Source organism: Euprymna scolopes, chromosome 36 (assembly GCF_053919585.1).
Source record: "Euprymna scolopes isolate OS-2025 chromosome 36, ASM5391958v1, whole genome shotgun sequence".
NCBI lineage: Eukaryota > Metazoa > Mollusca > Cephalopoda > Sepiida > Sepiolidae > Euprymna > Euprymna scolopes.
In genome coordinates, this window is record NC_136517.1 from 83748320 (window position 1) to 83768902 (window position 20583).

At 36.2% G+C, this 20583-nt stretch overlaps 1 protein-coding gene across 2 annotated transcripts in view; it reads right to left on the reverse strand.

Annotated features, from left to right (window-relative positions):
* The window catches only part of LOC145260644 (ligand of Numb protein X 2-like), a 432919-nt gene that overhangs the window by 295446 nt on the left and 116890 nt on the right, over positions 1-20583 (reverse strand). For both annotated transcript variants that reach the window (XM_080118970.1, XM_080118971.1), the window contains one exon: positions 5559-5980. In XM_080118970.1, the coding sequence (XP_079975096.1) occupies positions 5559-5848 (290 nt within the window). In that variant the 5' untranslated portion in view covers positions 5849-5980. The remainder of the gene's footprint in view (positions 1-5558; positions 5981-20583) is intronic.

Here is a 20583-nt window from a genome sequence, read left to right on the forward strand (position 1 = left end):
GCTTGAATGGATCAGAAAGGATTGCAAACTGCATTATGATGACTAAACTTATGCATTTATGATCTGAAAGTTTCATCTCTCTTTTGCAGATATTGACAGTGTGAGGCTAAGAAAGCAACCCATCATGGACGTGTATCAAAAGAAGAGACGTGTCATTGAACTCCTGAGAAAAAGTGCATTGAGAAAAATAAATTCCAGAGCACAAAAGTCGCCCACTTTAATGGCACTAATCCAGTCTTCGTAGCTCTTCAACTTTTTGAGTAAAAAAAAAAAAAAAAAAAATCTTTATATTTTGTTGGTTGTTTTTGTTTTACGGCATATCAACCCTTTTCAGGTTATTTAAGGCCGAATCTAGTGATTTTGAAGAAAAATTTTAATAGAGTATATTTGTTGTTTTTTTTGTAAGTGGGCTTCTATTTAACCCATAGTTGGGCCCCTAACAGTTACTACCACTCCGGGTCAGAGTGGACCTGTGAGCAATGGCAATCAAAGGGTGGCTCCACACTCCCCAAAGTCCGCAAGCCTCACCATCAGATATAGTTTAAGGTCATATCCAGGACTGCTTTATATTTGGAATGACCCTTGCAATATGACATTCAGAAGGATGGAGTACTGCTGCCACATATGGGCAGGAGCTGCTAAAAACAGCCTATCCTGCCTTGACAGAGTACAAAATAGGCTTTGTGGCTTAGTAGAGGATGCCCTTTTCTCTTCCCTGCAACCTCTCTCCCACAGGAGAGATGTTCCGAGCCTATCTTTTTTTTATTGTTACTTCCATAGCAAGGGCTCGTCTGAGCTCCAATCTCTGTCCCCCCCCCCTCGCCAATCTTTCACGATAAACACCCGTCAAGCTGAAACCACTGTCAAAAATTTACCCCACTCTTTAGCTGTGCCAAAACCAAAATGTAGATTCCATGAGCAAAGCTTCTTTCTTAGAAGTGCACGCTTGTGGAACTCTCTTCCGTTTGCCTGTTTCCCACCTGACTACAAATTGGATGTCTTCAAGTCCAACAAAAAACAAATTCCTGATAAACCGCTCCCTTAAGTAAGACACTTTATCAAATCTCCAATACTAACGATTACTACGATACTATCCCATTGATTACTGTACACGCAATAACCCTTTTTCCCCGAGTGGCTTCCGGGCCTTGATAAGTGGTGACTACCTTGAAAAAAAAAAAAAAAAAAAAAAAATTCAGAACCTGGAGCTGAAATGATTGTTTTCCGACAATGTAGGTTGTCCTTCCAATGGCGCTTATGGATTTCTCCGTCTGGCTCCCCCACCAGGTTTTTCCTGGTCAGTAATTGAGGAAGTAAACATTTTCACCCATTTGGAAACTGAAAACAAAATGACTCCCTTCCCCTAACCCCTGTTCTCCTTATTAACAACAAACACTGGTGATATTTTCGCTTGAAAAGAGTTTAGTGTTGGCAACTTGCCATTTGAAATCAATACGAGAAAGTGAGAAACGGGTTAATTTTGGAAGACTTTTCGCCATATGTTCACGCAGTTTATTTATTTAGAATTATTCGGAAGGCTTTTAAATGCAACTAACGATAACAAGCTGGTCAAACGGTGACTCTTAGTACAACTCCTGTGTTGGCGTGTTGCGATATTTTACGCATTATAATTGATATGCGTTATTTGATTACACTCCGCGTCCCCAAAGAGTTCAATGATCCAATCGTCAACCTTATAATAAAGAGCAATGTGCGTTTATTTTTACATTGATGCAGGGAAAGCTTTTTTTAATATTAGTGAGCCCTGGGAACCAGGGGGTTGGATTCTAATGGGTGCTTGGAAAATTTTAGGTATTCTGTAACCCCCCACACCCACCGCAAAATTACTTCTATCCAATGTAAGAGTGAAAAAGAAAAGAAAAGCTAGAGATATGAAAAGCAGACTTACCGAGAGAGAGGCAAAAAAAGAAACACGGTAACAGATAAAGCATCAAAGTATACATGACGGCCATGGAAGAGATCATGTGAGATATGTAAATGTGGCAAAATAGAAAATGTATAAAAAGACGAACAACAAGGAGTTCAGTGGGCAGGACTTCCGTGCAGACAACTGAAGGAAGGTTTTTTTTTTTTTGTTCAGAGACAGAACTCTTCAAGCTATTTTGGTAAATTATTGTTTTGCGTACTGAATATAGAAAGGATTCTAAAAGCGAACAATGCGAAGACTAAAGAAATTTGCATATTTACAAATTCATGTTGCAAGACGTCTCTGGAAGTTCCAGTTGATCCGGTACGAAGGAAAGACCTATTGTCTGACTAGATTGGGATTCGGGTTAAATGTTGGCCTTTGAAATCATGGCAACAATTTTGAAAACTGTGCTCAATAAAGAGGACCTCATCAGAAGGAACACAGATTCGTATATAGATGACATTCTAATTAACAGAACAACAACACCAGCAGTGGAACTTGCACGCCATCTTGACAAGTTTGGCCTAACAAAAAAAAAAACCCACCAGAGTTCCTATTTACAGTGCCTCCCCATGGGACAGAGTTAGACACCAGGGTCGCTTTTTAATGTGGAGAACAGGAACAAAAATAAAAATTGTCTCAGTCGCAAAGGATTTCTCCACTGACAGAGAAAAAGAAATTGAAGTGCATCATCTGAAGAACAGATACTACACTTTGATCTTTGTATTTATTTGCTTCCCCACTGAGCAAATTAGGCACAAGGCCGTTTTTTAATGTGGAGAGAGAGAGGGAGGGGGGAGGGAAAGGGGGATCCAGCTCCCGAGAGGTGGGAAATGGGAGCTGGACAGTAACTGTGGTCGTAAGGTGATCCCTACTTTGACCAAGTTCAGATATGTGGGGTTACCCCCACATATGGTCTTTGCTAGTCATAGCTGGTCTTTGCTTGCAGCATCTGCTGGAACAGATGGTGTTTATTTGCTCCCCCACTGAGCAAATTAGGCACAAGGCCGTTTTTAATGTGAGGTAAAAACCAGCTCCCCTAAAAGGGGTCACTCTGGTTACCAAAAATAATAATTGTCCCAGTATAGAGGGTTTCCCCTCCATTGACTGGTACAAATTATCTTAAGTGCAGCATCTGCTGGAACAGATACTACACTTTGATCTTGTCCCGAAGGCCAAGAACGTTGAGTTATTGAAAGAAAGAAGCGTTGGATCTCCGGCTCGATACAAACAGCGCAGGAAGATTTGCGAGGAATACATAACAAAATGAGCGGGCGTGAACTGTTTTCTACCTGAGGAAAACTGGTCAGCTATTGCCCAGTATCTGGATGGCCTAGAACTACTTGCAGCTATTTAAAAAGAAGAGCAGAAAAAAATTGATTGAGAAGATATGATTGATAGTAAAACGATCGGTGTGTTACTAGTTGTACCTTCCTAGTGTACTCAGAATTTATTTTGTTGTTCTTTATTCCTTTAAGGAAATACTTTGTCTAGCTCAGAATTATTTTTATACTGGGGGGGGGGAGGAATCAAAACAACAGTAACGAGGTTGCACGTTGCCCGAGTGTGTGTAGGTGGTGTAGTAAAGAACCCCGGGTGGGGTGGGGGTGTAAAAAAGTGGTAGTAGCTGGTGGGATGGGGTATCAAAACAACAGGATGCAGAGGTGTTAAAAAAAGTGGTAGTAGGCAGGCAAGTTCGAACTCATCACACGAAGGAGAAAAAGAGGTTAAAAAAAACAAAAAGAAAAACTTGATGTCTTAGCCGATGTCTCCGTCGCCCAATCGGAAGTTCCGAACGTTGAAATTAAGTGTAGTCAATCCAACTGATACGACGACTTGCAAAAATAGCAACGCAAAAACCGACTCCTCTTTGTAGAAAACAGGCCAATTGATGGTGAAGGAATTTATGTTTTGGGAGAATTTTTCGATATTTGTCGTCCGAGATGATGCACTTCAAAACGATACCGATCTCGTCAGGATCCGTTGTGTCTGTCAAACATACATGCATATATACATTTACACAAACTAACGATTGAGATTTATATTATAGACTAGCAGGGCTACCCGGCGTTGCTCGGGACCGTATAAACAATGAAAAAACAAAAGCAGATATTGAACATATGTTTTATTCTTAGGGGAGAGGAATCTTTCATCTCAAGTTTTAGCGTTACAAACAAACATTTGTCTTTTATATATATAGATAAGGACAGGTTTTTTGGGGGCCCCCCTCGAAGATAACTGATCAGTTGACCAACTTCTAGTGGTCCGTTTGACGTGAAATTTCGATATTTGTCATCCGGGTGATGGGGCTTCGATATGATACCAAATTTGTCAAGTTTGGTTCCGTCTTTCAAAAGTTTTAGCGTTACAAACAAACATACATACATACACACAGACGTTTGGCTTTTATCTATATAGAAGATGACCATCATTTTAGGAAAAATAAATCGAGAGATGAAACTAATTATTCTATACAGAGTTACTTTTGCTTAATTTAAAACAATAAAAACAAAAGCCCCCCCCCCCCCCCAAAAGAAAATCTTAATTTTTTTTTGTACCTATTTACTATGCGTCCCCACGGGACAGAGTTAGACACCAGGGTCGTTTTTTAACGTGGAGAAAAGGTACAAAAATAAAAATTGTCTCAGTCGTGAAGGATTTCTCCTCCACCGAAAGAGAACAAGAAATAGAAGTGCAGCATCTGAAGAACAGATACTACACTTTGATCTTAATTTTTATTGTAATCAATTGAGAGAAACTTTATATGGATGAATGCAGAGTTATGCCTCCCTTTTGGAAAATAATTCTGACCTGGAAAACGTATTTGTTTTCACTTTTGTTCATCTCAAACAAGACATATGGCTACTGTAATATAAAAGCTTACTGTGATAATGACCAGATTTACAAGAGGCAACCGAGTGGGGGAGTTATGTAACAACATTACATTTCATTTTTTGCATGTCAGTATAGTCTGGATAAATAGGTAGCAGGAATGGAATTCCAAAGGCAAGTGGTCCGAAGAATCAAATTATCGAAGTATAAAGATGCTCTAGCATTTAAGGACCTCTACAGTGAAGGGGGTGGGATTTTACTGCTTGTAAAGTTGCTGCAATCCTATTTAACTCCAACCTGGACAAAGTATTTTCTGAAAGGAATTAAATCAAATTACATTTTATTCTTCTTAGCAATATACAGAAATGACCAACAAAGAAAACCAACATATGAGAATCAAATATTGATTTTGTAAATAGAAGCCTAAAAATTGTGAAAAAAAAAAAAAAAAAAAAAAAAATGCTAAAATTTCTAGAAAAAAGATTTTGTAGAAAAAATCTTAAAAATCGTGGAAAAGTTGTGGAAAAGTCAAAAAAACACCATGGAAAAGTACAAAAAAAAAAAAACCCCTGGAAATGTAAAAGAAAAACCTGTGGAAAAGTAAAAAAAAAAAAAAAAAAGAAAAAGTGGAAAAATAAGAATTAAAAAAAAATCCCATTAAAAAGTAAAAATGTGGAAAAGAAAAAACCATGGAAAAGTAAAAAAAATCCTGGAAAAGTAAAAAAAATCCTGGAAAAAAAAAAAAAAAAAAAAAAAAAAAAATTTTTTTAAACCCCAAAAAACAAAAGTGGCTTACCTTCGAACTAGCACACTTGATTGCTGACAATCTTTGAGAGTAAGTGGTTGTCTGTCAACAGGACACATGTGTTGTACCTTGAGGTAGTTTTTTAAGCACCGAGAACAGAAAGTATGACCACATTTTGTGTCTATGGGATTGACGAGCGGCTGGAGACAGATGTGACACATCATGTCTTCATCGACCGGCTGGTAATAGTCGTAAAGATGCGTTCCATTCTGCTCGTGCAGCTGACCACAATAGACACAAATCGCGGCGCTATGGTGTTTCAGCTGATAAAAGCTGGACATTGGTGGACACTCGCCACTTCATCAATGTACACAATGGCCAGTGGTAGACGTGACAGATAGACGGGGGGCAGCAGATGAAGACAACGGACAATGCCCTGTGGTCAGTTTGCTGATTATCATATCTAGGAGAAACTGGAAGGTGAAAAAGTAATAAGAAAGATAAATTAAACTCTTGGTTTGAAATTTTTTCCTAAAAAAAAAAAAAAAAAAAAAAAAAAATTAATTCTGGAGTCTGGAGTAAAAATAACAGAGTACCTAAATATAAATTAAAACAAAAATAAATAATTAATAAATAAAAAATAAAAATATGAAAGGGCAGGTTAAAATGGAAAACTATCTTTACATAACACCAAAAGATGGAGGAAGTAAGGAAGCATGGCTGTGGAAATCTTTTTACTTGAATGCGATGTCCAACATGTTAAAAATATACCATTTGTTGTAAAAAATCTAATGGATAAACATCTGAAGTTGCCTTAAGGAGAAGTGCTTCCCAACACCCTGGAAAACCTCATCAGTATGCCCTGTATTTAAGAATTCAGGAGATAAGTCATCCCCCTCTCAGTACAGACCAATAAGTCTCCTGTGTGTCATGAGTAAGTTGCTGGAATCCACAATAGAGAAGTTGTCAACCACCTCAGCAGAAATAACCTTCTTAGTGACATGCAATATGGTTTCCGCTCTGCTAGATCTACAGCAGATGTGCTAACGGTTATATCTCATAGGATTAGTGAATCTCTCGACAAAGACTTCATTTCTAGGGCAATTGCTCTCGACATATCAAAGGCCTTCGATAAGGTTTGGCATAAAGGCCTACTACACAAGATTTCCAGCTACGGTATTTCTCTCAGATAGGCTCATAAGAGTAGTAGTTGAGGGGCAGAAATCAGAGGCCCACAGTATTAATGCTGGAGTCCCTCAGGGGTCCATACTGGGCCCAACTCTCTTCCTGATCTACATCAATGATCTCCCAAAACACATACTAAAATCTTTCGTTGACATCTATGCTGATGACACGACCATCTATGGCAACACATCAAAGGCTGTAAATGATGATGATGTTCTAATTCACTCTCCTCTAATCTTGAGCGCATGGTACAGTGGGGAAAGAGGTGGCTAGTTACCTTTAATGCATCTAAGACTAAGCTCCTATCTCTCCATCATAAACGCTCTGATCCCCATCTGGCATCAATTGAAATGGATGGCTCTCGTCTAAGGGAGGCCCCAGGCTTTGATAAGCTCCTGGTTTTGACCTTTACACCTGATCTTAAATGGAACACATACATCAACTTTGTGGCCAAGGTTGCTGGGAAAATGGTGGGATCCTTCTACCGCTCCAGAAGATATCTCACTAATGATGCAATTCTCTATCTCCAAGTATGTCCAAAGATGGAGTACTGCTGCCACATCTGGGCGGGGGCTGCTAAAAACAGCCTATCTTGCCTTGACAGAGTACAAAATAGACTCTGTGGCTTGGTGGGGGATGCCCTTTTCTCTACCCTGCAACCTCTTTCCCACAGAAGAGATGTAGCGAGCCTGTCATTGTTCTATCGTTATTTCCATGGAAGGTGCTTGTCTAAGCTCCATTCTCTGGTCCCCCCTCGCCAATCTTTTTCAAAAAACACCCGACTAGCTGAAACCACCGTCAATAATTTTCCCCACTCCCTATCTGTGCCTAAATCAAAACGTAGATACCATGAACAAAGCTTCTTTCTTAGAACTGCACGCCTGTGGAACTCTGTTCTGCTTGCCTGTTTCCCTCCCGACTTCAACCTGGATGTCTTCAAGTCCAACATAAACAAATTCCTGATGAACCCCCCCCCTTAAGTAATGACACCTCACAATTTCTCCAATACTATTGCTACACTATCCCTTTGATTACTGTACACACAATAACCCTTATCCCTGAGTGGCCATTGGGCCTTGATAAGTGGTGAACTCCATGTAAAAAAAAAAAAAAAGAAAAAAAAAGTTGGTTAGGACAGGATATTTTACGGAAACATAAATCGTAAAATTGCCAACTCATCAATGAAACAGCTGTAATGGAAAAATCCAGGAAATAAACGAAGGTTATAAAAAAGAAAACGTGAGCCTTTGAATTTTCAACAAAATTTTACACTATATATATATATATATATATATATATATATATATATATATATATATATATATACATGAGTAAACCGATTCATAATTGTGAATTAAAAATCAGTTTCAAAAGGAAAAAAACAAACAAAATCGATTGTACGATCGTTTCGGAAGCAATGTTCATTTTATTGAAATTGAAAAAAGTTTTGTCCTTTAAAAACAGTCTCCGCATCAGCAAAAATAGGGGGGGGGTAGTTAAAGACACCAAAATAAAACTAGCATTTTAGTCGTGAGGCAAATATTCCTGGAAATATTTAAAAAGCAAAAGGAAAACTAAGTTATTAATTTTATGTTGATAAATAAAATAAAATAGAAAATAAACTCTGCTCCAGGTCTAATTCCTTAAAAAAAAAAAAAAAAAAAAAAAAAAATCAAATACACACACACACACACACACACACACACACACACACACACACACACACACACACACACACACACACACACACTAGCAAGGCACCCGGCATTGTCCGGTTGCGAAATACAAATAAATATGATATTTAAATTAAATATGATCATTAAATATATTTTAATTCATGCAGATTAACATATTTATTATTATAGAGGCAATTCTCTTTGGATTGGTTTTTTTTAATTTTTTTTTTAAAAAGTTATTGAGTATTAGAGTAGGAGGAGAGGAAGTGAGAGGAGGGGACTAGAGAGAGAAGGGCCGGAGGAGAGAATAGGGGAAGGAAAAAGAGAGGTGATGAGGGAGAGGGGGAGATGAAGGCGAAGAGGAAGAGATATAAGGAATGAGAAAAACTATTATACGCCAGCCAAGAGAAGTAAAAGTTTTAATTCTTTGTTGAGAGATTGGGACCAGTTTGCAAACGAGACATATTCCCATGTGGCAATTTGTGATGAATTAAAATTCAGATAGGAAGAAAAATTAAATCCAGTTAGTATTTCTTTTAATGTCCGCTTAAGCAATAACTAAAATGAAAAGATTTGAAAATTAATTTTAAAAATCCAAATTTATTATTCCGTACGCCATTTTCCATTTCATAGCACTATTTATGGCAATCTTTCAGACAATTCCATCAGAATTATCTGACATTTTCGATCATCTCCAACAACGAGCTCTGTCGACTTTTGCAGTCTGCTGCGGAAATGAGAAGTTCATTAATAGAAACTCAAGAATACACGATAATCTGAAATCGTAATAACTGACGGATACGTTGCCAATGGGCGAAAACTTCTACTATAAGCTGCGACACTTATCGTCTGGAGACGAAAAAGAATAATTTAATGCCACCATCCTCTGCAAGTTCGATACATTTGCTGTTAACCAATTTCAAAGAGTTTCCATTAATTTCCTCCTTCAAGAGGTCTAATTGAAAGCTGAATTTGTCCGAATCAATCATTCCGCTCTTTTTATGATGCTTTTCATAAAGATCTGAGAAGAGTAGAGTCCAGAAATTTTCAAATGCCAATTTAGGCTCTGGAAATTGTATAATTTGAATAATTTCAGCTCTGTCCCTTTTCCCCAATTCATTATTTCTTCTTCTATCTATATAAAAGGCAAATGTGTGTGTTGGTGTGTGTGCATTTTTTCTGTATGTCCAGCAAAGGCTTTTTTCCGGCTGCTCCTCGGCTTGCTAGCTTATTCTTATAACTTTTTATATGCTACCGAGATGATAATATCTAACACTTATGAAACGATTTTGTAAAAATCTTTTATTTCAGCGATTTTTATCTTACAAAATTCACGCTGTGAATTAGTTTTATCTGCTACTGCTGCTATGGCATGATATTTGACCTTGAAAACTACCTGGATTTTTAAATGCTTATTTTCAACCCTTCTAAAGTCTCTGTCTTTGTGGCGTCATGCTATGTCGTTAGACTATTAATCTCAAGGTTTCGGGTTCGAGCCTACCTCCTTCCCAAAATTTTTTTTTTCTTTTTTTTTTCTTTTTTTAAACAGGGTCATTACTTTCAGTTTCCATCGAAACCCCTCCCCAACACACACACACCTACAGTTTTGATATTGAAACAGGGTTATTCATGCCATTTTTTTTGTATTCGTTGGTTTTTTTTTTTTTTGGTTTTTTTTTTCAGTATACAAAAAATACAAGTGACAGAAAGACTATTCTTTTTGGCACCTAATTATTTAAAAAAATCTTTTAAAAATCAAGGTTTTATTTGATTTAAACAAATTTTCATTTTTTGGAAATATTTGTGTTGATTTTCATCTGGAAAATATTTTTTTCTTTGACTTCTTGTAAGTAAAAAATACTCGAGCTGAGATCGAAACCAGAACCTAAAGACAGTGGGTAAAGTACAATAACCATTAGCTGCTGTCATTGTCTCACCACGTTTTGAAGCTAGTGGTTTCAATCCTACCCAAAGCCGGCCAGAGGATTAGTTGGCCAAAACGTGGTGAGACAACTATGGAAGGCAGTGGTTACTAAGGATACAGTTAAGAGACTCAGCATTCCTATCCTGTCAGAGTTAACCATCTGAAGAAGGCCTGAGGAATAGTTGGCCAAAACATTGTGAAACAGCAACAATGGAGATGAGGATAACAGTTTGCAAATAAATAAATATAAAACATGTGCAAGTAATTAAAAAAATTTTTTGGATAACATAGCTCTAAAAAGTCAGTAATATCCCTCCCACTCCTGTTCGAAAACTTTGGAGACACTTGGTATAAATATTTACCTGACCAGAGATAGGTATGTTGAAAAGTAAAAATAACAAGCCATGCACACGTGGTTTCCCCCTCTGGTGCTGCATGTGAGATGACGCCACAAAAAATAGTGAAGAAATGATGAATGTGAGAAGTGTGAAGGGCCAACGTTGCCTTCACATTTTTGCCAACTTTCAGAAAAATCTAATGGATGCAGCAAAATTATGAGGTAAAAAGTGTGATTTTTTGTTGTAATTTTAGAGCATTTGTGACCCCTTTTGAGCTCCTGGGAATGCCGAATCCCAGAGAAAATGGACAAACGGTGCAGTTTCACGCCTTAAGACATGTATATTTGAATTCAGCACCATGGAAAACTACTATATAGTTTTTGAGTAATATGAAAAAAGAGCTCCAAAAAGGCATTTTTTTAAACCCTAAAAGTCCCAGAAGGATGTGAACCAGAATTTTGCCAGGATCACCCATACTGAATTTTTATTAAGAATAATGGCCTCCACATTTTGGCCACGTTTCAGGAAAATTTAATAGATGGATCAAACACACTGGAAGTCCCTGGGGACGCAAACCAAAATATTGCCAGGGTCACCCATACTGGATTTATATTAAGAACAATAAGAACTGGATTTATATTAACACATTTTGGCCAAGTTTCAGAAAAATCTAATGGATGAATAAAAAGTTATGGGGCAAAACGTATCATTTTTTACCTCTTTTGAGCTCCTGGGGACGCAACGGGAATTTTTGCAAAAAAAAATTTTTTTACTGTGCACATCTATTTAATGAAATTCAATTTGTGGCAAAATTTCAGGAAAAACTAATGTACGGTTATCTGGCAAACGTCTGGAATAACGGTCGCATGGACACCACTGAAAACATAGGTCCCTCTCTGATAAATCGGGGGGGGGGCCACAAAAGGGAGTATTTATCTTATAAATGGAAGTACGACAGAAATTTTTGGAGAAAGTATATCTGGATGGCAAGGCTAGTAAGGTTGCTCAGAAGTTTTATTACCTTGGTGATACCAAATTTTAAAATATTCTTATAAGCCCCTGTAAACCAAGATTGGGCCTCTTTCAAAGATTTATAATAAGCTGTCAGTTGTGTTGACTGCTATTATGACTTGTTTCTGTATTTGTCCACTGACTTGATATTATATAGAACTTAATTCTCTATTCTTGGGTTTATATTAATGAATTTTTCACTTCCGCAGCAGACAGCAAAAGACAGCACATCTCGATGTTGGAGATGATAAAAAATGTCAGATAATAATGATGGAATTTTCTGAAAGGTTGCCGTAAATAGTGCGATGAAATGGTAAATGGTGTACAAAATAATAAATTTGGTGTAGTATCTGTTCCGATACAGTACTTCATTCTTTTCAGAACTTAATCTCCTCTTACCAAAATCAGAACAACGATATTATCTTTCTAGACCGAGTTAATATTTTTACTTTTATCCTAATCAAGAGCACCCATTTTTAGGGAAATGGATTCTCCCCACATTAAAAAGTGATCTTGTGTCTAAGTCTGCCCTTATGGGGAGTCATGTAAATAGAAACATAAGGTAGATATGTAAGTACTACTGCTCCACACACGGAGTCAAAGATTGGAAGCAACAGGTGATAACCGCCTTACCAAAGTCAGAACAACAATATTGTTATGTGGATCAATAATATAGAGAGAGCGATAGGTTCAGTAATCTGGTAACCCATTAATCAATATTAAATCAATATCGATTGGTCTACCCAATAATGAAAACATTATCAAACAACGTTAATCAATGCTGACAAGATTTTAATTGACATTTCAGTCTTACATTTTTTTTTTTTTTTGTATTTGGATTTTTTGAACTGTTCTTATCTTTATATTCTCATTTCAGTCGACGTAACCTGACTTTCAGGTGCGCCTTTTCAAACTCGGGAATCTGTCCGCGTCAAACTCGGGAATCTGTCCGCGTCAAACTCGGGAATCTGTCCGCGTCAAACTCGGGAATCTGTCCGCGTCAAACTCGGGAATCTGTCCGCGTCAAACTCGGGAATCTGTCCGCGTCAAACTCGGGAATCTGTCCGCGTCAAACTCGGGAATCTGTCCGCGTCAAACTCGGGAATCTGTCCGCGTCAAACTCGGGAATCTGTCCGCGTCAAACTCGGGAATCTGTCCGCGTCAAACTCGGGAATCTGTCCGCGTCAAACTCGGGAATCTTTCCGCGTCAAACTCGGGAATCTTTCCGCGTCAAACTCGGGAATCTTTCCGCGTCAAACTCGGGAATCTTTCCGCGTCAAACTCGGGAATCTTTCCGCGTCAAACTCGGGAATCTTTCCGCGTCAAACTCGGGAATCTTTCCGCGTCAAACTCGGGAATTTTTCCGCGTCAAACTCGGAAATCTTTCCATTTCAAACTCGGAAATCTTTCCATTCCAAAATCAGGAACCTTTCTATTAAAATCAAGAATCTGTATAAAATTTAATTAACACATTTGGATTCTTTGAACTACTGTTCTCATCTTGAGCGTAATTTTCACAACGTTTCTGTCTATATAACCTCTGACTTTGTTCAGATGTATCTTTTCAAATTAGAGGACCCTTCTGTACAAAATCGGAAACCCTTCTGTACAAAATCGGGAACCCGTTCGTCAAAAATCGGGAACCCTTTCTGCCAGAATCGAGAACCTTTCTGTGAAAATTGCGAATCTGCACAATATTTATTTTACATATTTGGATTCTTCAAACTACTGTTCTCATCTTGAGTTATTTCGACAACATTTCGACAACATTTCGACAACATTTCGACAACATTTCGACAACATTTCAGTCGCTATAACCAATGACCTCCTTCAAGTATGTTTTTTCAAACTCGGGAATCTTTGTCAAAAATCGAGAATCTTTCTGCCAAAATTTCGAACGGAACCCTTTATTTTATCAATGAAGGTAGCATGCTCACATTCCATCAGCCGTAACTAAGTATAAGTCCTAAGTAATTCGCAATTGCATTTTTTGTATGATTGACGTCATGCTGCAAAACATATCTATAAATACAGGGTGTCCACAAAGTCTGACTACATTATGTAGCCAGACTTTGTGGGCACCGTGTAGATTATGTAGCCAGACTTGTTCCTTGCTAATAGAGTCAGATGGTTTTGTGGCCAGGTTCGAATCTCCCAACCAGCTGTTATCATAACTCCCTGCATTGATAGATTCCTGAAAGGATGAAACATTAATGTCCATAGGTATTAAAAAAAATTATCATAGTAATAATTATATATATATATATATATATATATATATATATATATATATATATATAAAATAAAAATTACAATTAAATTTACCAAAATGATCCAAGATGTTAAAATTAAAGTATATTATAAATATTAAAGAATTAATATTTATAAAATTATCTCAGCCAGATGTAAAAGCTCAATAAAACCAAATAGGAAATAGTGCTTATAATATATAGAGCTAATAATTCTTTTAACTTTCTTGAAGTTATACATTTGGATTTTACCGTCACTGGATTTTTTATCTTCCACCAGACTATCCATTCATGTGTAATCACCTTTTTCTTCACCATATTCCCTCTGCTTCACATTTTTTGTTTTCAAGTAAGATCTTTGACGTACTTGTTGTTTCATCAAATATTTCTGCATGCAAAATCCGATCCCACATTTTGCTAATTCCTACCCTCTGACGAGAAGGAAAGTATTTCTTCGAAACTCTGCGGATTAAGGACTATCCATTTATCTAGTGTTTCCTTTTCAGATTAAATATGTTTTTAAACTCATTTCAAAGTGTTTTTTAACATATTTTATTAACTGTTTGCTCATATATATATATATATATATATATATATATATATATATACACACACACACACAGGGTGCCCATAAAGTGTGGCTACATAATCTACATGGTGCCCACGAAGTCTGACTACATTATGTATAAAGATTTTGTGGACACCCTGTGTATGTATGTATATATATATATATATATATATATATATATATATATATAGCATATCGATGTACAGTTTTTAAATAGAGAATTTGTGTAAATATTATATAATTATAAAAATACTCCTTATATTATGGATGGATTTACCAGCCCAATAAAACGTGAAAAAATAAAAAATAAATAAACTGGTAAAAACATGCAACCAGAGAAAGCATATTAAGAGCACGGAGGACAAAGGATAAAATTTAATCATTAAGGAAAGTCCACTCCCTCAGTAGATTGATGGATCAATTAGTTGTATATTTAATGCTAGTTCAACTCGTGTTTGGCACTTGAATGTAATCTTAGAGGTTTGAACCGTCACCTTTTGGAGCTACAGAACCTTGAACTTTAGTTCACACAAAAGTCAGCTCAAATAAGAACCGTTTGACTTTGAGAAAGCGGCTGGAAACTCTTGTTGAACTCTTATCAAAAGGAGGAAGGATTAAAATGTCAAGGGGTTCTTTTCTTGGAAGGGAAACTTATCTTCTTCCTTGAAATATATTGGAAGTATTTCTTCCCCAAAAAACTGATAGCCCCCCCCCCCCATTCAACTAGAGAGCGTGGAGGCGTTATGTTACATACTACATAGCAGCAATGTGCTTTCCAAAATTTACCCGGCGTTGCTCCGAAGGTAGGCACATTTCTCTGGGTAAAATAATCCAAAATAGATTCACATTTACATAGGAATGCTTAAAAAAATTCGTCTAAGCAGATATATTCAAAGACTGCATGAACCAGAGCACTAACATAATTAGCTTTCAGTTTTAACAAAGATGGTACATTAATATTGTGGGGTCTACATTCCCACCGGATATCCATAGGATGTAAATATTTTTAAGCATTGCAGCAGTACACAACAGATGAAGGATGCAGTTGTGGAATTACCACAGATTTCACTTTGTAAAGTGCATCTGTGTATTGATATTCATATTAAAAACCCTTTTCTATTTTATTTAAAAAGAAAATACAACTTTGTTATACATAGGTCGTGGAATTGCATTCATCTGCAAAAGATCTAGCTAATTTGCATATTCTTTTAAACGTTGATTCTAATTCCCTATTAGTTTTTTTGGTCTTCTTATGGGATGATCATCTTTAGTAAACTATTACGTGCAGATATTCTACATGATTTATACTTGCGTAATATTCACGTAAAATTTGCGTATTTCTTAACACAAAACTTTTTCTTTATATATTATGTATGCATGCATATATATATATATATATATATATATATATATATATATATATATTTGTTTAAAAAATTTTGCCAAACAAACTCCTGCCAGTTTTTGGTCTACAGACATGAAACTTAATATATAGGATATTCGGACCATGTGAAACTTTATATTTGGGTTAGCTGGGGAAAATCGATGCAAAAGTGTGAAAATAACAAAAATGAAATTTGCCAGATGAAGGTCGAACGACGGCATTACGACTACGCATGTGTAACGTAATAGCTATTGGTTCATATTTTAATTTTTAGCCTTGCAACAAACATGTCTTCATAGCTCAGTCATTATAACGTCAAAGGAAAAAGCAAATCGTAAACAATGTTTCTCAGGTTTCAAGTCTAAAGGTTTTGATTCTTGGTGGTGGCGCACGAGTCATATTTTTTTTTTTTTTTACTTTTTAAATCGTTACTATATATTGGGTTCAATATATTATAATCAATACGAAATCTGCATTAATCAAAATATATTTAAACGCATTTTATGACCAGGCAATGCCAGGCAGCCTGCTAGTATATCACAAAAAAAAAAAAAATAAATAAATAAAATGGGTACTTCTGCAGCTTCCACAAAGTTTCTCTGGTGTGCTCAACCACTGACGGAAATAACTGGAAGTGGCCAATCGCAAAACTGCTACAAAAATTTATGATAAACAGGAAAAACATAGAAATACAATAAATAAAATTACACACGTTTACCCAACCTGCGTGATTAAAATTTTTTTAATTTCTTCCAATTTATAAAAAAGTAGCTTCATAAATTCGTATTAGATAAAAACAGATAGCGCGTTTTTTAAAGATTGAGAAACGCTCGGACGACCATTTTTTGGTTATTTTTGTCAACTGCCAAGCGAGTTTGAGCCAACTTCGTGGAAATTGCAGGTTGATAAATACAGAAGCACCCCACCAAAAAAAAAATGTTACCAAAGGCAAGATAAGTTATTCTTCTACCTATCTGCATAAGCTTTTAGTGTTTTTATTTAATTTAAACTAAAATGTTTATTTAGTTTAAAAAACATTTTGTGAAACAACATGGCTTTACTGACAGCTTGCCAACCCCAACGTTATTTGTCATGGATTTTTTCTCCATCTTTCATCGTTCTTGTTCTGGTCCTGTTGTTGTAGTCTTTTTTACACTGGCGACTATCGATGGGGATGCACGGGATCACAAACATAAAAACACAACACAAAGAAGAAGCAGACTCCGATAATTTACATTTACGGTTGGATGATGAGTGTGTCCTCTTCAACCCTCTACATGCTAGCCCATATCTCCATTCTATCGAGGCTGTGTCAGTCAGTTGCAGTCAGTTCATCTCGATCTTGTAAAGATATTCGGACCTGGACAAAGTCATGATCTGTTTCCAAACCTGAACTGCATTAAGCATCCAACTCAACTCTGACTGTGGTGAACCAGACATTGTTAACTGGACTGTCATTAAATGTACTTTCATAAAAAGTCTAACTTGTTGTCAGTCAATCGTTTTCTACAGTCGCTTACTCAGTCACGCCCCAATGTCATAAAACTAAACACATTGCTTTTTATTGTTCACACCTTAACGGACAATCTTGTCTTCCTAAACACACCTCCCTTTCTTCTGTCACTTATCCTTTTTGTCTTTTCTCGCCCACTTCCCGGGCGGGGGAGGGGGGGTCGACTATAGTATTACAAAATAGTGTCAAGTGTTACATTAAAACAAGAAAAAAAAAATGGCAGACATGAGATGGTCACATTTTTGTAGTTTCAACAATCACCAAAGAACAGAAAATAAAACAAAATATTATATGTAAACAAAAAACGAAATAATAATACAATAACTTCGTGTCTTTTTTTTTTTTTTATTATTTACAAAGGCATCCCCACTTATCATGGCCAAGGGGCCACTCGAGGACAAGGGTTAAAGAGCTAAAGAGTGTACAGTAGACAATTGGATTTCCATTAGTAATGGAAATTCGGTAAATTTGTTAACTTATATGGGGCGGCTCATCAAGAACTTGTTTAGGTTGGACTTGAAGACAACCATATTGTAGTCAGCTGGAAAGCAGGAAAACGGAAGACAATTCCACAGGCGTGCAGTTCTAAGAAAGGAGCTTTGTTCATGGAATCTACGTTTAGGTTTAGACACAGATAGAGTGGGGGAAATTATTTATAGTGTTTTCTGCTAGACGGGTGTTTCTTGTGAAAGTTTGGCGAGGGGGAACCATAGATTGGAGCTCAGTCAAGCACTTGCCATGAAAATAACGATAAAGCAGAGACAAACTCACAACATCTCTTCTGTGAGAAAGAGGTTGCAGGGGAGAGAAAAGGACATCCCCTACAAGGCTATGAAATCTATTTTGAACTCTATCAAGGCAGGATAAGTCCTTTCTAGAAGCTCATGCTCAGATGTGGCAACAGTCACACCCATTTATTTTAATGAGATCGTCCGATTGCCAAAGATGAAATTGCAATGGCAAAAAAAGGAAAAAAAAAAGAAAAAAAAAATTGATTTGAAAATGTGTAAGTGTTATTTTCAAGTGAATTGTTCCTAAATCAAATTATGTTGTTCTCACCAACTGGTACAAATTTACCATAAATTGCAAAAAGTTACATTTTGTTTTGATTTAAAGAATATTTAACAATTATTTTTACGATGAGCAGAAAGAGAATATTTATTGTTTTAAAAGGAATTAACTTGCTAATATTTTAAATTAGCAGGGATACTCGGCGTTGCCCAGGATTGAATGAGGTTATAAGAATGTTTCACACTCGCATATTTTTTTATTGTCATCGAAATCATGAAGTCACCCACTTTTCAATCAAATCGATTGATTGCCTGCGTCACTTGGGGACCCATAACAGTGCACAGAGAGAACGCTTTAAATGCCACCCTGCAATGACTTTGTCCAGAATACTTTGTAGTCTACATTGCACCGTAGAGAACCTACTGTTGATTTTATAAACAAATTTTTTTTATATATAGGTTTGAATTGAAGTCTAAAATGCAAAAGTCAAGTATCATGGTTCAGTTGTGCTTTAAACAAAACATTCATTTTGAATGCGCTCCTGTCATATCAAAGAACTTACTGTTGATTTTATATTCTGGGCCTTGTGTGGTAATGAACCTTAAATGCATTTGCGATGTTAGGCTGTATAAGGTGTTAACTTTAATCAAAATCGCCTGTCCCTTCTTTCAAATTTTTTTCCGATCATTGATTCTTATTGAAGACAGATACAAAACCTTTCTAAGAACACTGCCAGATACATAAAGTACATTTGTGTGAAATTTCATAAAAGTCAGTCCAGCTATTACTGTCTATAGGGAACGGACAGACTCTCTCTCTCTCTCTCTCTCTCTCTCTTATGCACAAAGTTCCTTTATATAATAGAGATACATAAAGTAGAGGCATATTCAATTTAATGAATATTATCCTCGAGTGGCCTCTGGGCCTTGATAAGTAGTGACTCCTTTGTAAAAAAAAAAAAAAAAAAATTATATAGAACAGTCATATTTTTTCTTAACAGTATTAATCCTATATATATATCATTCCTTAATTGGAATTCATTGTGGATTTATAAGATCAAAGAATCCAACCTTGATCGCCCTTCGGGGCACGTGGCGCAGTTGATAGAGACGTTGAATCTCTACAGTTCCAGATGAACATTGTCTGAAGATAGCGGTTTCAATCCCACTCAAAGCGTGCCAGAGATTAATTGGCCAAAAATGTGGTGAGACGGCAACAACTACGGATGATAGTGATGGCTGAGAATGCAGTTCGGAGATTCGAAGTTCCTATCCGTCGCGGTTACCACCTGACGAAGGCCAGAGGAATTAGTTGGCCGCAACGTTGTGAATAAACAAACCAATAAAAGATGAAAAACAACAACTAATAAAGATGAGACTAGTAGTCCGAAATAAAAATAAATTAATATATAATGCTCATCTCAAAAAAAGAATTCCAATTAAGGAATAATATATATATATCAATCCTAACCAACATTAATTTCAAAAGAAACATTATCAACAATAAATTCTACAGATTAATGTAGAAAGCACCGAAATCTATACAATAATCTGCCAAGCCAATTTCATGTTCGTACCTATGCTGTCACCTTTCCCACCCATTTATTTTAATGAGATCGTCCGATTGCCAAAGATGAAATGCAGAAAAAAAAAAAAAATTGAAAATGCACTGATGTTGTAAAGGTAAATGTTCCAACAATGCCTATTTTAAAATAAATTGTTCCTAAATTGAATCCTGTCAAAAGCACAGAGGAATTCATAAAAGATCTAATCATTATAATGATCATTTATACATTAATAAGATAGCATTTTTTGTGTGTCACGCTTACATCTTTTTATCATAAGTATTCGTTTCGGTTTCGATTATAGCTGATGGTACTATATCTATATTTTTATAAATAATTTTACTAAGAATTTTTCATAAGTTTTGGTTTCAATTTCGTTTATAGCTGAAGGAACTTAAGTTTGTTTATATATATATATATATATATTTTCTTCATAAGTTTTGGTTTCAACTCAAGCTGATACACCCAAGTCATATGAATACATTTTTTATTTTTGAAATCACAACTTTATAATATATAGGAATCGATAAAAAATTGACCCTATAATAAAAATATGAAATCTGAATAAATTTAAATATCATATTTAAGCATATTTTACAACTGGGTTACGCCAGGCGTCCCTGCTAACTTAAATACTTTTGTAGTTTTAGCAA